This window comes from Grammomys surdaster, unplaced genomic scaffold, assembly GCF_004785775.1.
Source record: "Grammomys surdaster isolate TR1022 unplaced genomic scaffold, NIH_TR_1.0 958, whole genome shotgun sequence".
Lineage (NCBI taxonomy): Eukaryota > Metazoa > Chordata > Mammalia > Rodentia > Muridae > Grammomys > Grammomys surdaster.
In genome coordinates, this window is record NW_021605377.1 from 21,361 (window position 1) to 42,445 (window position 21,085).

Genomic DNA, 21,085 nt, shown 5'->3' on the forward strand with positions numbered 1-21,085 from the left:
GCCTGTTATCATCATGGCAGGAAGGATGGCAGCATCCAGGCAGACATGGTGCTGGAGAAGGAGCTGAGAGTTCTCCATCTTGATCCTCAGGAAGTAGAAAGAGACTGTGTGCCACACTGGTGTAGCTTGAGCATATGTAAGACCTCAAAGTCCACCTCCACAGTGACTTGCTTCTTCCAACAAGCCACACCCACTCCAACAAAGCCACACCTCCTAATAGTGCCACTCCCTATGTGCCAAACATTCAGACGTGTGTGTCTATGGGGGCCATATCTAATCAGACCACCATAGTGGGTTACAGCAAATTTGGGGATCTCTGCCTAGGCTTCTGATGATGGAATCTATTCCTGGCTTTTGGACTGATGGAAACTAATGATCTGTTAATACATTTTAAATATGTCTTACATTTTAAATAGATCTTAGATCTGACACAGAGGTAAGCACCAGATGGCTATTAAGAATATTACAAATAACCCAAGAGGATGTGGCTCCAGATCTGCAACATTCCAACTCTCTACAATCAGATGGTTCCAAGCACTCATTTTTCCATGTAGACTTTTTAACAGAGATACGATTTTGTTCTTAGAACTTGGCAGTTCATATATTTTAGAATATATGCACCCACTGGAAACAAACTTTTAGTTCATCCTATTTTTAAGTAAAAAAAAAATCTCAGTGTTCAAAAATTAATCTTGCCTTGCAGTGTTGAATAGACTAAGTTGCGAGGACTCAGTTTACGCCTCAAGTTCTGTGAGGTACAGGGTACGGAAACTTGGTAGCCAGTTCTCAACCAGTTGGGAGCACTAGGCTGTCACTGTCAATCGTACATGCCCATAGTAACTGCTAGGCTGGAACTTGTACGTTTGGTCGTCCCACCTAGCTGCGTCTGTGAGGGACCAGTAGCCTCAGTGTCTGGGTCTTTCCCTGTTCAGGCCAAGATGTAGTTTGAGGTGGTTGAGAGCTGCCTGATTCGGGTGCTGGGAACTGAACCCAGATCTTCTACAGGAGCAGTAAGTGCGCTTAACCACTGAGCCATCTCTCCGGCCCACGCTCTCAGGATTTGCTGTGGTCGTTAGTGGACACTAAGGGTAAATGACATCCCTTCCACAGAGAGTAACCCTCTCAGCTTTACAAGGTTCTAGACACAGAGATGTGTGTGTCTGTTGTAACAGTAGTAGGGGACAGAACATGTAATCAAAGTAGGGAAAAAACACCCATCCCTTAGGATCTGTAAAGCAGCAGTTTTCAAAGATACCCAGGCCTCCAAAAAAGATCTCTCTATAACAAATGTTTGTATGTTATTTGCTTTTTAAAAACTATATGCTTGGGCTGGAGAGATGGCTCAGTGGTTAAGAGCGCTGACTGCACTTCCAGAGGTCCTGAGTTCAAATCCCAGCAACCACATGGTGGCTCACAACCATCTGTAATGAGATCTGATGCCCTCTTCTGGTGTTTCTGGTGTGTCTGAAGACAGCTACAGTGTATTCATATATAATAAATAAATAAATCTTAAAAAAGAAAAGAAAAAAAAAACTATATGCTTGTTTTTTAAAAACTGAATGCATTAGTGAATGGTATAAAAACAAGTGTGTAAAATTGCCCACACCCTAATATTTTACCACTGCATTGCTGAAAGGGAACAGAATAGGGTGGTTCTATATATATAAAGGCTCATGATGAAGCAGAGCAGTTATTAGCCTGATTTTATGTTGACCCTTGAGTACACACAGGCCTTTTTCATTCCCTAGATCAGTGGTTCTCAACCTGTGGGTCACAACCATTTTGGGGGTTGACTATCAGATAACCTGCGTATCAGATATTTGCAACTTGATTCATAACAGTAGCAAAATTACAGTTAGGATGTGGTAATGAAGTAATTTTATGGTTAGGAGTCACAGCCACATGAGAAACTGCATCAAAGGGTTGCAGCATTAGGAAGATTAAGAAGCACTGTTCTAGATGATGTTGATTGCTTAATTAAGTCAACGCCCTTGGGCGCTGAGTCACAAGTTGAACTAGCCATCTTTTTCATGGTAACTCTTGTTATTTTATAGAGCAGACAATAGTACAGTGACTCGGACTTAGCTGATTTTGTTTTTATTTGTCAATGAACCAGGTGATCTTGTCATTTCAAGGAAAGGAAGCAATAGCATTTGTTAGTAGTGATAACATTCGTATTTTCAGGTTTATAGTACCAATAGGGAGACACTAACAGTTTTTGTGATTAGGTTTAGTCTCATCTCTGAAATCACATTTGTTAATATTATGTAAGGCGATTGATAAAATGTATCAACATTTGGCAGAGCTACATGACTGTTTAAGCTATTAGTTTCCAGTGTGTGGTGTTACAGAATCTTGCATTAATAATTGAACTGTTCAACATGCAAGAAAGGCCAGTGGGTTTTCAGATTCCACACAGCAGCTAACCCTTAAGTTGCTATGGCTGATTTGGGTTTTGGTGTCAAAGTATAAACTAGTGTCTGAAAAGGCTATTAATTATTAAGAGATGTCCTTCTTCATGCCTGTGTGAACAGGAATTTTCTCCAAAACTCTTTTTCTTTTGGTTGTCTAACTAAAGCATCGTATGTAAATAGACTGAAACTGGAAGCTATAAGATGCTAGCTAGCTTACTTCTGTTAACCGGAACAGAAAATTTCAGGAATCCCAGAAATGCCTCTCTCTAAATTTTGACAGTATTTCCTAGAAAATACAACTTCTGGGTTTCACAGATGGATCCATTGGTAAAGTGTTTGCAAGTAATCAACCCCCAAACTGATCCCCAGAACCCGGGTCAAAATAGCCAGGTGCACACTTGTAATCTCGGTGCTGGGGAAGCGGAGATGAGCAGATGCTGGCTGGCAGCCTGCCCAACCTATTTGCTAGGCTCTAGGCCAGTGAGACACTTTGTCACCTGAGGAATTGAATGACCCTGGAGAGTGTTTTCCGGCCTGTGTGTCCACATACCTCCTCCACACATACACAAGACAATAATAGTTTCATTCAAGGCTCAAACCCTTGTCCTGGCAGAGCAATCATTTTCACACATACACACACACACACACAAGAAAATCATGGTTTTCATGACAAAAGTTATAACCATTAGCATGTAAGGAAGTTCATAGCTTTAAGCTGTCTTGTTCCATTGCAAATATGGAAAACATGAATAGCTACAACCTATAGGTAAAGCTCTGTGGGCCTTGATGGTTTTCAGTGTTGAGGCTAGCAGACCCGTGTAAGGGTAAGAAACATCCCCCTAGCTACAGTGGTTGTTAAATTTTGCATGCTAGGACCATGTGAGCAAAGCATAGGTTTTTCCCATCCTAGAGCTTCTGAGTCTTAGACTGTCTCTGAGAATTGAGTTTCTAACCAGTTTCCTAATGGTCCTGAGGCTGAATGCCTGGTGACTGGTTCTTCAGGAAAGGATTCATCAGGACGTGTCACTCCCATCACTTCCGTGTTTCTCTGTCTTGCCCTTTGACAAGTTCATTCTCCCACCCCACCCCCACCCCCACAAAAAGCTCCAAAGTGATCCTCCCCAAGTCACACATTTATAGAGCACCTACTGTGTACCTTACTGTGTGCTCCATGTTGGTGATGCACAGTAAGTCTCTGCTTTGAAGAAATGCCAGACTTTTTAGAGAAGAAAGCTAAGTTGTTAGGAAATACAGATTTTGGAATTCCGTAAGTTTTTGAAAAATAAATTATTTGTCTTAATCTTAAGTTAGGTGTATATGTGGTGGTGTTGGGGGTTGTGTATGTGGCTACAGTGTCCACAGAGGCCAAAGAAGGGCATTGGATTCCCTGGCACTGGAATTGAAGGCGGTCATGAGCCATGTGATATGGGTGCTAGGAGTTAACCAGGCCCTCCCGGAGAACGGTGCTTGCTCAAGGCTTCTGAGCCCAAGTTCAGTGGTTTTCACCCAATGCCCTTGTTTGCTTTCTAAAGAATTTTCTGTTTTGTTTGAGACAGGATCTCATTCCATAGCTTGGAACTTGCTGTGTAGACCAGGCCAGCCTCACACTCATAGATCTGCCTGTCCTAGCTCCTGAGTGCTCGGATTGAAGATGTGCACCTACACCCAACTCACTAAAGATCTTTCTTTTTAAATATTGGTCTCAATATGTATCCCAGTCACATTTATATTTCCTGCCTCAAACTCCCAAGGGCTGGGTTTGCAGGCTAAAATTTTATGAATAATGTTTCTTCCATTTTTAGGTTGCACTACGTACTGTAATCTTTATTGAAAGCTTTCATTCTTTTGCTAATTTGTTTTGTTTTGTTTTGTTTTTGAGACAGGGTTTCTTTGTGTAGCCCTGGCTGTCTTGGAACTTGATCTAGAGATCTGCCTGCCTCTGTCTCCCAAGTTGTAGAATCAAAGGCTTGTGCTGCTCCCACCCACCCCGCTACAGTACAGTTCTTATTAGTGCCATTTGCTCTGAATGAGAAGGAAATCCCAGTCTGTGTGTTCGCTTCTTGCTAATACATAAATCATCCATTGCTCCTGATTTCAAGGCAGACATTCCTTCCAGTGCTCTTTCATCAAGTGTAAAGCATGAGTATAAAACCGTTTTAAGCTTTTTTTTTTCTACTTCAGGTCTGAGGGTCTGGGAAGTGACTTCGTTACTTTTATGTAGTGATTTGAAAACAATTGTATCACATATTCATCACCATCCCTTTGATCCTGAGTCACAGGCTTCCTTCTCCACTGGAAACCCAGAGCGTGGTCTAGTGGTTATAACTAAAGGCTCAGACTCATCTCTGCCATGCTTGATAGAAAAACAACTGACTCATGGCCGGGAGCCAGTCATGTGGTCTCTGGCGGGTTTTTAATTTAACCCGTGAGTTACACATGTGATAACAGGCTCATCAGAAGAGCCAGAGTGTAAATGACTTACTAACTTTAGTTGTTTTCCTCAGTTGAACATTTACCGATATCTCCTGATTCTAATAAAATCCATTCTGAATGAGTCATTACCAGGAAAACTTCAGAATATGTATTCTTTTTTCCTTCCTTTCCACCTTTCCACTGAAAAGTATATTTATTGAATCAAGCAGGGTTTTGGTGGGGTAGTTGGTTTTTGTTTTTGTTTTTGTTTTATTTGCTTGGTTTTTTTGTTTTTTACATTTTTAGCATGTGAGTCTAAATGCTTGACACACAAACCTAATGACTGGTGTGAGAAACTGACTCCTCAAGGTTGTTCTCTGCCCAGCACACATGAGTGTGTGCCCTCTCTACCACATAGAAACAAGCACCCACACAAACACAAAACACACACCACAATGAAGACATTTGGGAGGATTCGAGTTGGAGTGACCTTGAATAAGTTGTGTGTGGGTATATGGGGGATCAGACAGATATTAATGAGAACACCGATTGCTCCTCCAGGAGACTGGGGTTTGATTTCCAGCACACAAATGGCAGCACACAATCGTCTATGACTTTGGTTCCAGGGGATCCAATATCCTTTTCTGGCCTCTGCAGGCACCAAGCACATAGAGGGTACACAGATATACACGCAGGCAAATACACCCAAAACATTAATAATGATAATAATAAAATTGTAATGAGAATATAGTTATTTATCTAACTGGTACATATTAACCCACTCAAACGAGGCACTGTTGTAGACCTCAGGCCAATAGTGGTGACCAAGAGGAGTTCATCACTCTCACCTAGAGGATGGGAGGTACAGTAGGGCAGATGGAGCACAGCTCATAGAAGTCAGACGATCTCCAAGTGTGGCCGCCCAGATGGGCAGCAACAGCATTAGCCCAGAACATCTTTGAGAAGACCATTCATTCTGAGGCCATCTTGGACCCTCGCAGTTAGGACCTGACAGGGAGCAGCAGCCTGTTTATAAGTCCTCTGTGTGGCCGCCGGCTATTGTGTGAGGCCCACCAAGGAGTGTGCAGGGAACACCTAGAGGAGATGTTTCTGATACTGTTATAGTGGAGAGAGAGAGAGCCTGGAGGAGCAAGAGAGAAGGTAAGTGACTAGGAAGGCAGGCCGCAGATGCGCAGTTCCACTTCTGCCGAGGGTGCTGGCTCGCTCGTGGAGGATACACATGTGTGGCAGCGGCGGGCGGCGGCGGTGGTGGTGGAGGCAGTGGAGGTATTAAGTGTACAAGAATCCCTTCAGGTATAAAGTGCTGGGGAAGATGCATACTGGAAGAGAACAGGGCTGAAGAGGGAAAGTGGATGGAGAAAGAAGATGTGGTTAAAGGATTACTGAGAGAAAGGATGAATTCCTAGCCGTACTCGGTGAGGGTGAGCAGCCAGGATGTCCCAAGAACAACAGATTGTGACACCCAGACTGCTGGGGTCACACTCAGCTATGGCACATACGCATCCTCATTTTCCTGACAAAGCATCAGGACCTTGTTACCTCTCTGGTCTCTGTTTCTAGTCAGGCTCATCCTATTGCTTGGTCTTCCCTAGTTTCTTGGATAATTCTTGGAAAATACCTTTTCCCAGTATGTTTCTTCCTCCAGCTTCCAAACTGGCTCATTCCACGCTTTACACTGTTTTCTACAATGCCATAGTCTCAGCACTGTGCCGAAGTTGCATAGTCCTCATGTATACTGAGAAAACACTCTACCAGTGGGCTACATTCCTGCCCCAGACTGTTTCCCAGTAAGGCCATCTCTAATGTCTCTATCTAAAAATAGTCCTTACACAGACAGCCTTTCTATATTTTCCCCGTGATGTTTAACATCTCTGACTTCATATCTGTTTAGTTTTTATTTAGCTAGAATATAAGTGCCACATTTCTTTTGGGGGTGGGGTGGGGGCAGGGTTTTGGCATAACCCAGGCTGACTCAAGATCATCCTCTCTTGGGCCTCTTGAGGCTTTTATAATTACAGGTAGGTGCTGCCAATTGCTTGCTCACATCTTTCAAGCAAAAGGTGATGGTCACTTTGACAATTTTCCCATGAAGTGATTAATCTGTAATGGAAAATATATATATATATATTTTACAGCCAAAAGCCTAATCCTGTGCCCAGGCTGTAAGGGGGCAAATGAGGCGTGCATTTCCTCATTGCTGTGACCAGATACCTGACAGAGCCAGGAAGGTTTATCTTGGCTGCTGATTCACAGTGGGGGAGGCTTGGTATCACGAGGCTTTGCAGGCAGGGCAGGTGGAGCAGGTTGGTGGATACGGAAGCAAAGGCGGGAAATCCAGCGCTCAGCCAGTTTTCTCTGTTGCCCCTTCTTATTCAGTCCAGTACCCAAGCCAGTGGAGCTTGCACTGCCCAGATCCAGGGTGTTCCCTTCCCCCAGTTAATCCTCCCCTGAAATGCCTTCATAAGCACACCTAAGCCTGTGGCTCCCTGTCGCCCTGGGCACCTCTGATATCAACCTGATATCAGAATTAAGTATCACAGAGGTCCAGCTTTGGAAGTTGGCCATATAACAAACAAACAAAGAAACAAAACAAAAAACCCAGTTCATTTATTTGGAAAAAGGAAAGAACCATCTAAAATGTCAACACCCAAATAGATATGAAGTTTGTAACACCCAAACAGATATGTAGATCAGAGTGTGAGGTTGTTTGTTTGGTTTTTAGGTTTGTTTTTTTCTGGTTGTTTCTGCTTTGTCTTGTTAAGTCAGTGAACTAAAGAAGAAATCTTCTTTTGGTGGGATAAACCTGAACTGAAACAGTAAGGCAAGGCTGAGCCACATTCTTTTTTTGCAGATGATTTAAAAACAAGTGGTTGGGGGAAACACCGTCATGCCTCATGCCATGGGCTTTTCAGCAGACACTGGCTGCTTCTGTGCCAGGTGCTATACTACCTTGGATGCTTTGGGAAGCAAGCAGGAAGGTCTCCTGCCTTTTTGGTACTTACTTATATGCACAGGAAGGAGATATGTAGCTAGTAGAAGAGGTAGCAGGTTAGTCATTTGACATATTAGATGTCAAGGGCTCTGGGACAAAGGAAGAGAAGGGTTGGGCTTGGAATGTCTATGGGACACAGAGGGCGGTGGCATTACTTAGGCCAAGTCTTCACTTGGGCTGTTAGATAACTTCACTATGTTTTGTTCTTTAAACTTCTGATTACCTTTCTGTATTTTTTTTATTATCTTTTTATACTTGGCTGCATTTGATTTCCAAGGATCAGCATTGGCATGGAGAGGGGTTCTGGGAGTAGGGGTGTCTGGGAGTGTCGAAGAGAATGACTCAAAGTTGAATCGTGGATCCAGCCTAATGACCTATGTTCTGTTTGATGCAGCTTTTCCAGTCTGTTTCTCTCTGTGTTCTGCTTTGTCTCTGGAGATTTCCACTGTCTATATTCTGCTTTCTTACTACTCTACTAGGTCTCTCTGTTCATGTTCTCTCTCTGTGTGTGTGTGTGTGTGTGTGTGTGTGTGTGTGTGTGTGTGTGTGTTCTCCAAGTAGTTCTCTTTTTATCCTAATAAATTCTCTGGATAGCTCATCTCTTGCAAAACACCAGTCCAGTCTTGAATTTACATATCAATCTGTCATTTACTCCAATTCTTTTTGGTTTTTCGAGACAGGGTTTCTCTGTATAGCTCTGGCTGTCCTGGAACTCACTCTGTAGACCAGGCTAGCCTTGAACTCAGAAATCTGCCTGCCTCTGCCTCTCAAGTGCTGGGATTAAAGGCGTGCGCCACCACTGCCCGGCTACTCCAATTCTTAAGAGACAGGAAACATACATTTTTTTTCTTTTTTCTTTTTTTCTTTTTTTTGTTTTGTTTGTTTGTTTGTTTGTTTGTTTTCGAGCCAGGGCTTCTCTGTATAGCCCGGGCTGTCCTGGAACTCACTCTGTAGACCAGGCTGGCCTCGAACTCGGAAATCCGCCTGCCTCTGCCTCCCAAGTGCTGGGATTAAAGGCGTGCGCCACTACCGCCCAGCCCATTTTTTTTTTCTTAATATTGCAAAAGAATTCAGAGATCTGTCTGCCTATGTTAAACACGGAAGGTTTGGTAGTTGGGTGGGACCTGGCCCTGAAATTACCATTTCTGCCACACCTAGGTTTACCCTTGCCTTGTCTCAGGCTGACCTTGAACTCTGCCTGCTTTTGTATTTTTCTGACGAGCTGGCTTGTAGTGCAGCTGCCTTTGTTCCTTTAGATCTCCCCTCAAAACTCATATTGCATCCTTATATTTTGCATAGTTGAGAAATTATATCAGGTATCTAGTGTTCTTTCCCATAGCCTTAAGGGCTGTCCTGAAGGTCCCAGCATTTACCATTTTGCAGACATTAGCCACGCCTTCATCTGGATTTGTGCTATCTCAGATTATCCTGGAGTCATTTACATTAACAGGAAGGACAATCCTTGGAGGAATGTGAAATATGTACATTATACGAACAAGCCTTGTGCCTACAGCAGGCATCGCCACTTATGGAGGTTCACACCAGGGGCCCTGTCCCAGGGGCAGGAACCTTGTCACTCTGTCCCCACCAAGGCCACCACGGGTTTAGCCTTTGATCCTTGCCAATCCTGTATTTGTGGTGTATATGAGGATTATCTATAGATTAACTAATCTAAACTGAGTTCTAAAACTACCACCCTCCCAGAAAATCTTTATTCTCACCCTGCTTGACATGTTCTTTTAGCAAAACCATAGCACAGACACTGGCATTTTCACCAGTTTCACAGCCTATGGTTAAAAGCAGCGTCCCGTGCAGTCGCTGTGTTGCATGGCTGTCATCACCACTCCCTGCTCACCTGGAGCTCCAAGCTCTAAGGAGCTCCCCGTTAGTCTTCATCATTGTCACCATCATCATTGTCACCATCATCGTGTCTGCATGATGGTGGGGTGGCGTGCCATGGTGCATGTGTGGAGGTCAGAGGATAACTCTTTTCCTTACCTTTCCAGGGATCAAACTCAGGTCTTAGGTTTGTTCAGCAAGCACTCTGAATTCACCAAGCCATCTTGCTAGCCCTGAAAATAATCTATATAAAGGAAAGATATCAACCTCTTTAAGGGTAGTCGTGATGATCAGATGATTCCGTGAAGTTTCTAACATAATAAAGTTGACAGAGGTGGTATGTGATAGACACCTTTACCCCCCAGCAGCAGCCCCAGGAAAGCACACAGTTCTGTCCCCTTGCATGTCATACCCCTGTGGCCTTTTCATTGATTTTCTTTGATAATGTGTAAATTTAAGCTGTTTTGTTGTTGTTGCTTTTGTTTGTTTACTGCTTTTTCAAGACAGGGTTTCTCTGTGTGGCCCTGGCTGTCCTAGAATTCACTCTATAGACTAGGCCGGCCTCACACTCAGAGATCTGCCTACCTCTACTTCCCACGCACTGGGATCAAAGGTGTCCACCACCACCACCCAGCTTAAATACAAGTTCTGTTAGAATCTTTCCCCGAAGTGTCCTGCAGTTAACCTGGAGGACTTGTGTGTCTGCCCTAGGCTCTGTCTGCCCATGCCAATCGACGTGGTTTACACCTGGGTGAATGGCACAGACCTGGAACTGCTAAAGGAGCTGCAGCAGGTCCGAGAGCACATGGAGGAAGAGCAGAAAGCCATGCGGTGAGTCCCTTTGAGAAGAAACCCACGATTGGCCGGGAGATGGGCAGGGTGACCACGCCAAGCTGAGTAATGTCTCTCATTGGAAGATTTGCTAAGAGCTTCCCCACTCCCACTGTTCCTTTAAAAGCATCACCAGTGCACTCCAGGAGCAGGTCATTTGTACCATATGCTGCAACGACTTCTCTGGCCCAGGGTATAAGACCGGCAGCCCCATTCCATGGTTTAGAAATGAAAGTGAGCTTTATTGGTTGCAGTTGGAGGTGCAGGGTTATTGATAGCATTTCATCCCTATCTGCTCAGCGGCTGTGGAATTAGTTCCTGGCCTGAAGTCCCTGTGTCCCCGTGCTGAGAGATGAGCATGTCACACGATTTGTTTATGTTTTCCGTGCCCTAAGCTTTGTGACACTTCCCACTGGCCCATCAGTTCCAGTGAGGTCACCAAGAAAGTGGCCGTTGTCAAGTCTCCCCTGTCCACAGTTGGGGCCCGCACTAGCTGCTGCATGTGTAAAAACAAGCCTTCTTTGCTCTTTACTAGGGAAATCCTCGGGAAGAACACAACTGAGCCAACAAAGAAGAGGTGAGCAGGTTGGCTGTTTCTGAGGAGATGAAGTGTCTGGAGTATTGCTCATGGGCACATACTGTTAGATATTTAAGCTGCTGCTCACGTGCAGCCTCCCCCCTTGCTATTTTGACACCCCATTAAGTGCACCCATTAGAGAGAATTGGCAGTGCTCTATTCTGTGACTGACTGGGCATTCACGGGGTTTGTGTTCTGGTCGGCTGACTCTGGCTTGATTTTGGCAAAGCCAGAATACTCATTTATCTGTCCTGATGCATTGTTCTCTGGGCTTCTTTAAACTAATTACACCCCGAGTTTTACTGACAGATTTATCTGTACACTTATAATTCCACCGTATCTGTGGAAGCTGTCAGGTTGTCTATATTTAAGGACCTGGAAGGGGATTTAGCCAAATGACAAGAGCCAAATATATCTCTTTTGCTAAATATATTGATATCAATCATGCCTGGCTCTGACAAGTCTCTGAAAGAGTGCTCCCTGACAAGCAGAAGCGTCTTTCCTGCTTCTTTCCCACTTAGATTTTAAAGGCGGCTCTTTGTGGAGATGCTCAAGACCCCTGTTTCTCAACAGTCTTCTGCTTGTTTGTTTTTTATGTTTTGAAACAGGGTCTCATATAGCCCAGGCTGGCCTTCACACTCACACTGTAGCTGAGGATAGCCTTGAACTCCTGGCCCTTCTTCCTCCTTCTGAAGTGTTGGGATCGCGGGAGTGTACAGTTACACGCAGCTCACTGCTTGCTGTTACTCATAGTTTGTGGCCCAAGGTCTCCTGCTCTTTAACCCCTATGTCGATGTATTATTTTTCTGCTTCATCCCTCTCCATGTGTCAGGCAGGCTTGATATAAGCAGACTTGCCTTGTAAATATATAATGTGTATATATTTCTACATTCTGTCCCTGAAGAACTGTGAGGCCACAGATATTTGGGAGGGACAGACTTACAGTGCTTAGGACCCCGAATCATCACTAATTGAACGAGGTGACAGTTGCTGCCTTTTGCATTCCTATTGCGAGCTAAGGAGGTTGGGCAGTTTTGTACACCACTGTACTAGTTGTGGCTCCCACTTTGTGAACTTCCTAGCCATGTTGTGTGTCTATACACCGAATTTTTAAAGGAATTTCTTCTTTAAAGCCGATAGAAAAGTCTCCTACATGTTCACGTTAGAGTCTCACGTTAGAGTCACACGTTATTTGTATCAGTGTAGTGTCCAGTGTTCCAGTGTAGTTCATATTGTTCTAGTTAGAGTGGGTAAATTGTATCTAGTACCATGTCACATCCAGAATCTCTTTCCTAATATGCTGACAACAGCCTTCCATGGACTACAGATATATTTTTTAATGGAAATACTGAAGTACTTAATTTCTTATGGCTTTTTTAGTTACTAAATTTTGGTGGCAAACTTAGTTTGTCTCTTTTTTTTTTTTGAAACATGATTTCACTATGTGTTCCAAAGTGGCCAGAATTTATAATTGGTCCTCTTGTCTTATCCTTCAAGTAGGAGACATCACACCCGATTGATACTCTTATGATTAATAGAAGTTTGAAAACGGGATCTAAAATGTGTCTTGTTATTTTTATTACTCCATACTTACAAAATTTTTTTTACATTCTTGAGATTAGCTGATTTTACTTACAAAATTTTTTTTACATTCTTGAGATTAGCTAATTTAGGTAAGGTATAATTTTATATAGGCTATGGGTGCCCGCCTCATTCAGTGGTGGGCACAAGGTTTCCTGTGTTTAAAGTGTTGTTTGTCTCTGCAGTGAGAAGCAGCTGGAGTGTCTGCTGACACACTGCATTAAGGTGCCCATGCTTGTTCTGGACCCACCCCTGCCAGCCAACTGCACCCTAAAGGACCTGCCATCTCTTTATCCATCGTTCCACGCTGCCAGCGACATGTTCAATGTCGCAAAACCAAAAAATCCTTCTACTAATGTCTCAGTTGTCGTTTTTGATACTACTAAGGACGGTAAGATTTTTTTTTCTATTTTTTAAAAAGAAATATTTATTACTTTGTGTGTATGAGTGTTTTCTCTTCATGTATGTGTGTACACCTCATGCCTGGAAGACAGATGAGGGTGTTGGATCTTCTGGAACTGGAGCTATAGAGGGTTGTGTTCTGCCATGTGGGCCTTCGAAACTGAGCCCAGGTCCTGTAGAAGAACAAGTCCTCTTAACTGCTGAGCCATTTCTCTCTGTATATTTTATTTTTATTATTAATTTTAGAGGTTTTGTTGCTGGGGGGCCCTCTATTTTGTAGCCCTGGCTATCCTGGAACTCACTATATAGACCAGACTGACCTTGAACTCCAGGAGATCCACCTGCCTCTACCTCCTGAGTGCTGAGATTAAAGGTGTGTGCCACCATGCTCTCTGGATGCATTTTAAAACCATGTTATCACTGATGTTCAGAATAATAAAATTCTGAATGAAACAAATGATAAACTAAAAATGTCCAGAGAAAAGTCAAAGAGCCCTTATTGTATTGTGTTGTAAACTGTCCGACATCTCAAAAAAGGACCGCACAGCATTTCCTTCATGCCAACACATCATACCATGTGTTTTAAATATCCTATGAGGACCTTCGATCTGGTACTCCAAAAGTACCTCCTCTTGGCTCAAAGTCATTCTGGAGACTTAAAAAAAAAAAAAGCCATATAAGAACTGGAACACATACTTTATTCAGAACATACCAGGCCATTCACACTATATTAAAAAATCCTTGATTTCTTTCTACTTCACACAGTGAAATCCAAACTCCTGATGGCATAGGACACCGGAACTTTGGGAGGTGATCAGGGCGTGAAGGCTGAGCCTTCATGAGTAGAACAGTAGTATAATACAGACCCCAGACTCCAGCTCTTCCCCATGGGAAGTTAACATTACTTAACTGCAGCTGGGAAGAGAATCCTCCCTACAGCCCAACTATGCTGGGCCCTGTTCTTGGCATTAGTGCCTCAGAACTGTGAGGCACCCGGTCTGCTCAGCAGCTGTGGAATTAGTTCGAGGCAGGAAGCTCCTGTGTCCCTGTTCTGAGAGATGAGCTGCCAAGGCCACACGTGTGTCCCAGCTCTAGTCTCTGTTCTCTCGCTCTTCCTGTGGATTGGACATCTCTAGCTGGAGACGCTGTGGATTATTGCTTGGGTACCATGAATGCTCACCAGCACTTTCCACCTTACAGAGTAGCATTCTGTCCACGTCATACCTGCCAGCCCCACTTTTTGTCTTTGCTTCTTTCCTTATAAACTAATAACTAACCTCATCCTGTCAGTTGCTTTTGTTTTACCAACAGTTCTTAGGTTCCTCCCCTGTTCATTCCCTTCATAGACTCTGAGCTGTTCTATGCGTAAAGTTCTCTACCTAGCACAAACCGGCAAATCTGAAAATCCTGATCTCATTGATTCACTCCCCGATAGATACGGGTTTAAACTCCTTCCTGTTCCTGGTATTACAGGTTTCGCTTGGCTGTGTCCTTAATTCTCTGTAGTGAGAATTTTGGTTTCTTTAAAAGTATAGAGCTATGATAAGAAGAAGTTTTCATTTTAATGCCAGGTGTGGGATGTGGGGCTGCTTCAGATTGTCCACAGTAGCTGACTATGATTTGCCTCGTGCTCTAACAGAAGTATGATTTTGCCAGCTGCAGTTAGTTCCTGTGATTGTATAACATTTGGAATCCCGGGGACTCTTCAGAGGGTATATAAATGCTAGGGCCCCAAGAGGCAAGGGCAGCAGAGTTGCTATTGGTTGCTGTTTGATAGTCGTCATGGTAGAATAGATTCAGCAGTCTTTCTCTCTTACCTAGTGTTAGGGGTCTAAAGAGCCGAATGAGGGTGGAGAAGGAGGGAAGAAAGAAGAAGCCACAAAGTAGCAAAAGAACAGCTGCAATTAACAAATACCTCAGTTACATATTTAGAAAATAAGATATAGAAGAACTTTGCATAGTAGTCAGGAAAAGGGACAAAGATCCTAAACTGAGCATTGGGACAGGCTTCCTGAAGAGGATGAAGAAGGTAAGGGGGCCAGCAACAGGGCTGACTGGAGAATTATCACAGAGGTAGAATGGCTGTTGCAAACACTATCCTACAGCAGGAATGGGGCTGCTGTGTTTGAGGAGCAGGAGGCCGTTGTGAGTTAAAGATGAACCAGAGAAAGCAGGCAGAAGATGGGCCTGGAGGATTGGGGCTGAGGGAGAGCATGGAACCCACATGGAAGCCCGAGCCTTTAACCCATAGTGTGATGGCAGGTCATCGGAGCGATTGTGTCATGTCCCATACAAAACCACTTTGCTGTGCGTAGTGAGTATAAACTGAGAAGGGACAAAAAGTGTCACAGTCCAGGCCAGAGTGAGTGTGCCCCAACAGAAGTTCATGGGAAGTGAAGAGCGTTTGCGTTCGGCCCGTTTTGAAGGCCAGCCAACCTAGGTCTCTTGGTCAATACCTTTTGTGGTGGTTGTTTGTAGAACTGGCCTGTGGTGCCCGTTTATAGATTCTACCTTTGTAGAACCCTGTATTTTGCTACATTTGATGCATTGCTGTAAGCAGCCACAAATTTGGAGAGTTGTTAGTCTATTATCTAGGATAAGAAATCCCGCTGGGCTGTGGTGGTGCTCGCCTTTAGTCCCAGCACTGGAGAGGTAGAGGCAGGTGAATCTCTGTGAGTTCGAGATCAGCCTGGTCTACAGAGGGTGTTCCAGGACAGCCAGAGCTACACTGAGAAAACCTGTCTCAGACAGACAGACAAAACCCTGCCAGCTTGTCTGCACATTTCACCGACACTTCCCTTTTCTTTTCAAAACTTTGGCGTGGGGTTTGTGGAGACCAGAACCATGGCAGACCTCTCAGGCATTCTTCCAGGTTGGCTATGGCTGTGTGATCCATGTCCTTCAGTTAAATGGGTCAGGTCATGCTGAGTGTTCAGCCTGCGTGTCTCTTAGAAGCAGGAAGGCGGCGTGAGGACATTGTGGGGACTTTGGTGATGCTTTACATGAACGTTGTTATGTTACACATACCAGGCCTCTTAACAGGATATCACCTACTGTATCTGTGGAGAGAGAGTTACCTGATACATGCATTTGAAAGTTAGGGTCACTCCTAGGGGTTAGTGTTGCTGCTTTTAAGGGTGGGGTTGTTGTTGGCGATGGTGGTGGTCTCTGGAGATCAGATCCTGCTGTATGGCCCTGGCTGGCCTAGCATTCGCTGTGTACAAGCTGGTATTGAACTCGTGACAGTCCTCTTGTACCAGCTTTGTGAATGTTGAGGTTACAAGAATGAATACTTCTCCCGACTGCTTTAACACTTCAGTGCTCCCAGGCCTTGTGCACACTAAGCAGATGCTTCTCCGCTCAGCTCTGTTTTTATGGTATGCTTGAGGCTCTTGTCCGGGGTTGCTGTCCATCTCCTCAAACTGCAATTTGGTAAGACCTGCCTCATTTGTCTCTGGAGGTCCGAACTGGAGGCTGCACCCTGAGATTCCTCTGTCTTCAAAGGAATGTGGGCCATAAGGCAGCTGCTTGCTCTTATATAAATACCTCAGCCTGTTCAAACCCCCTTCTCCAATGCAGCTATTCTAACTTGCTAATACTGATGTTCCCAGAGGTCATACTGTAGTCAAATGATGCTTTTCTCTTCTCATCCAGGTTTGCTCTTAGATCTGTGATTTTTCTATCATTCTTCCAATCATTTCTTCCTTGCAGTCCAACCCGTTTGTTTATTTCCACAGAGCACTCCATGTTTCTATGGCCTGTATAAATCTGTTGGCAATACAGAGTTTAATGTTTAATTATATACCTTCTATTGTGCCTCCTTTGTTTTGTTTTGTTTGTTGGGTTTTTTTTGGTTTTTTTGGGGGGGTTTTTTGGTTTTTCGAGACAGGGTTTCTCTGTATAGCCCTGGCTGTCCTGGAACTCACTCTGCAGACCAGGCTGGCCTCGAACTCAGAAATCCGCCTGCCTCTGCCTCCCAAGTGCTGGGCTTAAAGGCGTGTGCCACCACTGCCCGGCTGTGCCTCCTTTGTTGAACGGGATAATTTTACCTTCCTAACTACTTCCTTGAACCCATGTATTATATTACTTTCCTAGCTCCCCAGATGCTCTGTGTAGCACTCTGCCAGAGAGTATAGATGAGTATCTTAAGCGTACGCTTGCTTCTTGTTTGTTTGTTGTAGTTGAAGACGCCCATGGTGGACTGTTTAAGGGAGGCAGCAAGCGGACAGTTTGGAGAGCCTACCTGGTATGTCATTTGAACTCTAGCTGTTCTTCTGCATTGGACCCAAATAAAAGTATGAGTACTAAAGACCTTAGGTCTTGCTGTGTAGTCCCAGCTGGCCTTGAACTTGTAGTCTTTCTGCCTCCGCCTTGGGAATGCTGGGATTGCAGTCCTTTGCCACCATGCTTTGCTCCTTAAGGACCTTTTCTCTGCACCTAGCTTACTGGTGCTAATGAGTGTCCAGCTATGGTGATAGTCTTACTTTGAATCTCAAGAGGGCACAGTGGAAGTGCACCAGCTTCTCCACTGGAAGTTTTCTCCAGCTTCATGATATGGAAGGTAAGTCGAATCTTTTCTTTTTGTTCTAGACAACAGACAAAGAAGTCCCAGGCTTAGTGCTGATGCAAGACTTGGCATTCCTGAGTGGATTCCCACCGACATTCAAGGAGACAAGTCAGCTCAAGACAAAACTGCCAGAAAATCTTTCTTCTAAAATAAAACTGGTAAGAGCAGAAAAAGAGGCACCAGCATGGTTCCTCTCTTTTCAGGAGGTGACCCTTCTGTCGTGACCCACCTTGCATTTTATTCAAGTTTAGCCAGCAGTTATAAAAGGCAGAGAGTAACTCTGTCCTGTCACGGTATCCTCACAGAAAGGTAGATTCTAACAGAAGGTCCTCAGTACTTCCTTTGTTTTTTGAGACTAGGTCTCTGCCAAGTTGGTAATGAACTTGCAGTAATCCTCCTGCCTCAGCATCTAGACTGCTGGTATTACAGATTTGCACCTTCAAGCTAAACTCTGAAATTACTGTGTTTATAATTTATCACTCTCTTTTTTCTTACTGTGTGCGCGTGCGTGTGTGTGTGTGTGTGTGTGTGTGTGTGTGTGTGTTGGGGAAAGTCATAAAAGTAGCTAGAACTCTAACATGCATATCTATGAAAAGCTTTCACTCATAAAGGGGTTGTAGTTCAGATATTTATGTTTGATACTATGAAATTCTGATTAATAGCAAATCCAGCCATCGATGTATTTAAGATATGTTTATTTCTTACCCATAAGCCCTTTTAGAGGTGCAGGCGTACAGTCCTCGCCTCTGGTGGTTGAGATCTAGCTTTCTCATGTTTAACTTTAAACATCCATCCCTTTAACTTTTTCCTCCTTCACTGGCTTTTATGAGTCAAGATGGTTTGCATTATGTCTGTGAGAAAACCATGGTGTGAATGACGTCATTTTTCTCATTTCCTGTCTCCCCCTATACGTAGCTAGCTTTGTCCCTTAGTTTGTTTCTCCTTCCTCCTCCTCCTCTTCCTCCTCTCTTCTTGATCTTTATTTTTGTTTGGAGCAGGTCTAACTCTGTAATCCTGGCTGGCCTGCAACTTGCTGTGTAGACTAGGCTGTCCTCGAATCTGTAACCTTCCTGTCTCTGCTTCTTACTGGTGCTCCGGGAACGTGCCACCATGCCCAACTGTCCCTTGTAGCTCTTCTTCATCTGACTTTGAAATAATTCCAGAAGTGCAATCAGTTAGCATGCAATCCTTGTGTGGACCAGAATAGCATGAAGCTGTATTTGGGTTGTATTTGTGGTTAATCTTCAGTTACCCTGAAATAGATGCCACATTTCCTCCTTCCCCTGAGGTACTTTCAGTACAGATTTGAGCAGCTGAAACCACTGATAGTTTAGCTTTTGTTTCAGTCAAGGTTTATTTGGCTTCTTGGCTTTTTAGTTGCTAGTCTCAGAATGACAGAAATTACATTGGTCCTTTATAGTGCCAGCTCATCTCCCTTATATGGGAAGAATGACTTTCCTGATTCTATTTCTGTAAGTCAACATTAATAAAAAATTTAAAGACAATTAGGAATTTATTCTGTTCCTCCACCTTAAATGTGTATGGATATTTCACATCCTGCTATGCTGACCCACTCGTGTGCTGACCTTTGACAAGCCTGCTGGTGACCGGTGCGTACTGACAAGGATAACAGTTCTGAATAGTGTTGGGTTCTGCTAGCTGCGTGTGGGTGGCCTGCTATGTGGTGTGTGCAGCTGGATGTGACGTGTAGCAGTGACCTGAGTTGCCAGAGAAATTGAGAACCAGGAAGAACAGATGAGGCTCTTCCATTCTTCCCGTGGGCTCCGCCTTCTGGTTTTGTTATGTGCCTTCTGAGAATGATGGCTCCTGTCATAGGTTCCCAGTCTGTCTAGGTGATTTTTATCAAATACCTCCTGCATCCCAGGGAGTATGTGAGGGAAAACAGAGGGAATTAAGACATTTACTTGGGGGCTGGAGAGATGGCTCAGTGGTTAAGAGCACTGATTGCTCTTCCAAAGGTCCTGAGTTCAATTCCCAGCAACCACATGGTGGCTCACAACCATCATCCATAATGGGATCTGATGCCCTCTTCTGGTGTGTCTGATCACAGCAACTGTGCACTCACATTCATAAAATAAATAAATCTTAAAAAAAAAAAAAGACATTTACTTGGGACATGAACATTTCCAAATAGCAGTATAAAGTGCCCAAGGACACCCGGGTTTCAGTCGCATTAGGAGTTAAGACAGGCTTTGCAGCTTAGCTGGGTCCTCAACAGAGCCACTGTTCTTGGGTTGAGAAGGGAATCCTCTGAGAACAGCCTGAACAAAGGGCTGAGGGCTTGGAAGTAGATAGTGTGTTCCTAGAGGCAGGCTGCCACAGGATTCCTTAGGGGAGGGGCTGGGGAGATGGGCAAGGCAAGGCTGCTGGACCTTATCCTGGAGGCAGGGAGCTGGGACAGGAATAAGACAATCTGGTTGTCTAGGGCACAGAGTAGGGACAAGTGTGGTAGATGTTAGTGTTAGAACCAGTTTGGTCCTGCAAGCTATTCCTATTCAAGGATCTCTGGGCAAGGGAGGGCAGCGGTGGGAATAGTTCCTGAAACACCAGAAAGATGCTCAGCCTCGTATGTTAGTGAGAAGGAAGACTCAGAGAGGAGGTGAAGGTATACAGTGCAGACGGGAGTGACAGTGTCAGCTAGCTGCACTGAGCTGCAGTGGGAGAAACAAGTTCAGTGTAGTGTGGCAAGCAAGGCACTTGCCGCACACGAGAGGGACAACCCCGAGACGCTGAGGGTCAGGACCTGAGCAGCTCCATCATGTCACACTCCTGTGCTCTTCCAGGAGGACTCTACTGAGGCCTGCAGTCCAGGCATCAGACAGGGAGGGGCCAGCCGTGTCTGTCAGACACCACAGGCTACATCTTAGATCATTGTTCTGCTCACCTCTATACCTCCACACAAGGGCTGAGCACCAGTCTTGAAGGGCACTCACAGGATGCAAGCCTTGGACCAGAGGGCAGGGCTGTCTGTTCTGTCGATCCGCTCCCAGTGAGCTGATATGCCTATGCTTTCGTGTGTCCTGTTTAAGGAAAGTGCTTCGTAGCTCTGAAGGGAGGAAGGGGACTAGAGAGTCTGTATTGCTAAGATAGTGGTTCAGAATTCCTACAAGCCTTGTGACCACTCTCTCCCTGTACAACACATGTCGACTCCCACCCCCTGCCCAAGTCGGGTTTTCCATTCTGAGAAACCTGGAGGTGGTCATCCTATCATCTCATTACCTATGGACTTAGCAAATGACAAATACAGAACTGCTCTCTTGATAAATAACCCTTCATCTTTATTTTCATTCCACCTCAAATCCGTCTGTGGTTTTATATATTTTTCATTCTTGGTGGGACTTTTCCGTTGACTTTGGGTTTGGTTGTGATCTGTTCCTTACTGCGTGAGGAATATTTAGAAGATCATCTCAGAACTCACAAGAAAATGC

General features: G+C 44.4%; 1 protein-coding gene across 1 annotated transcript in view; it reads left to right on the forward strand.

Annotated features, from left to right (window-relative positions):
* Nucleotides 1–21,085, forward strand: part of Gnptab (N-acetylglucosamine-1-phosphate transferase subunits alpha and beta) — a 68,271-nt gene that overhangs the window by 20,078 nt on the left and 27,108 nt on the right. The window contains exons 3-7 of the mRNA XM_028783074.1: nucleotides 10,390–10,509; nucleotides 11,045–11,086; nucleotides 12,853–13,058; nucleotides 17,251–17,315; nucleotides 17,660–17,794. Of these exons, the coding sequence (XP_028638907.1) occupies nucleotides 10,390–10,509; nucleotides 11,045–11,086; nucleotides 12,853–13,058; nucleotides 17,251–17,315; nucleotides 17,660–17,794 (568 nt within the window). The remainder of the gene's footprint in view (nucleotides 1–10,389; nucleotides 10,510–11,044; nucleotides 11,087–12,852; nucleotides 13,059–17,250; nucleotides 17,316–17,659; nucleotides 17,795–21,085) is intronic.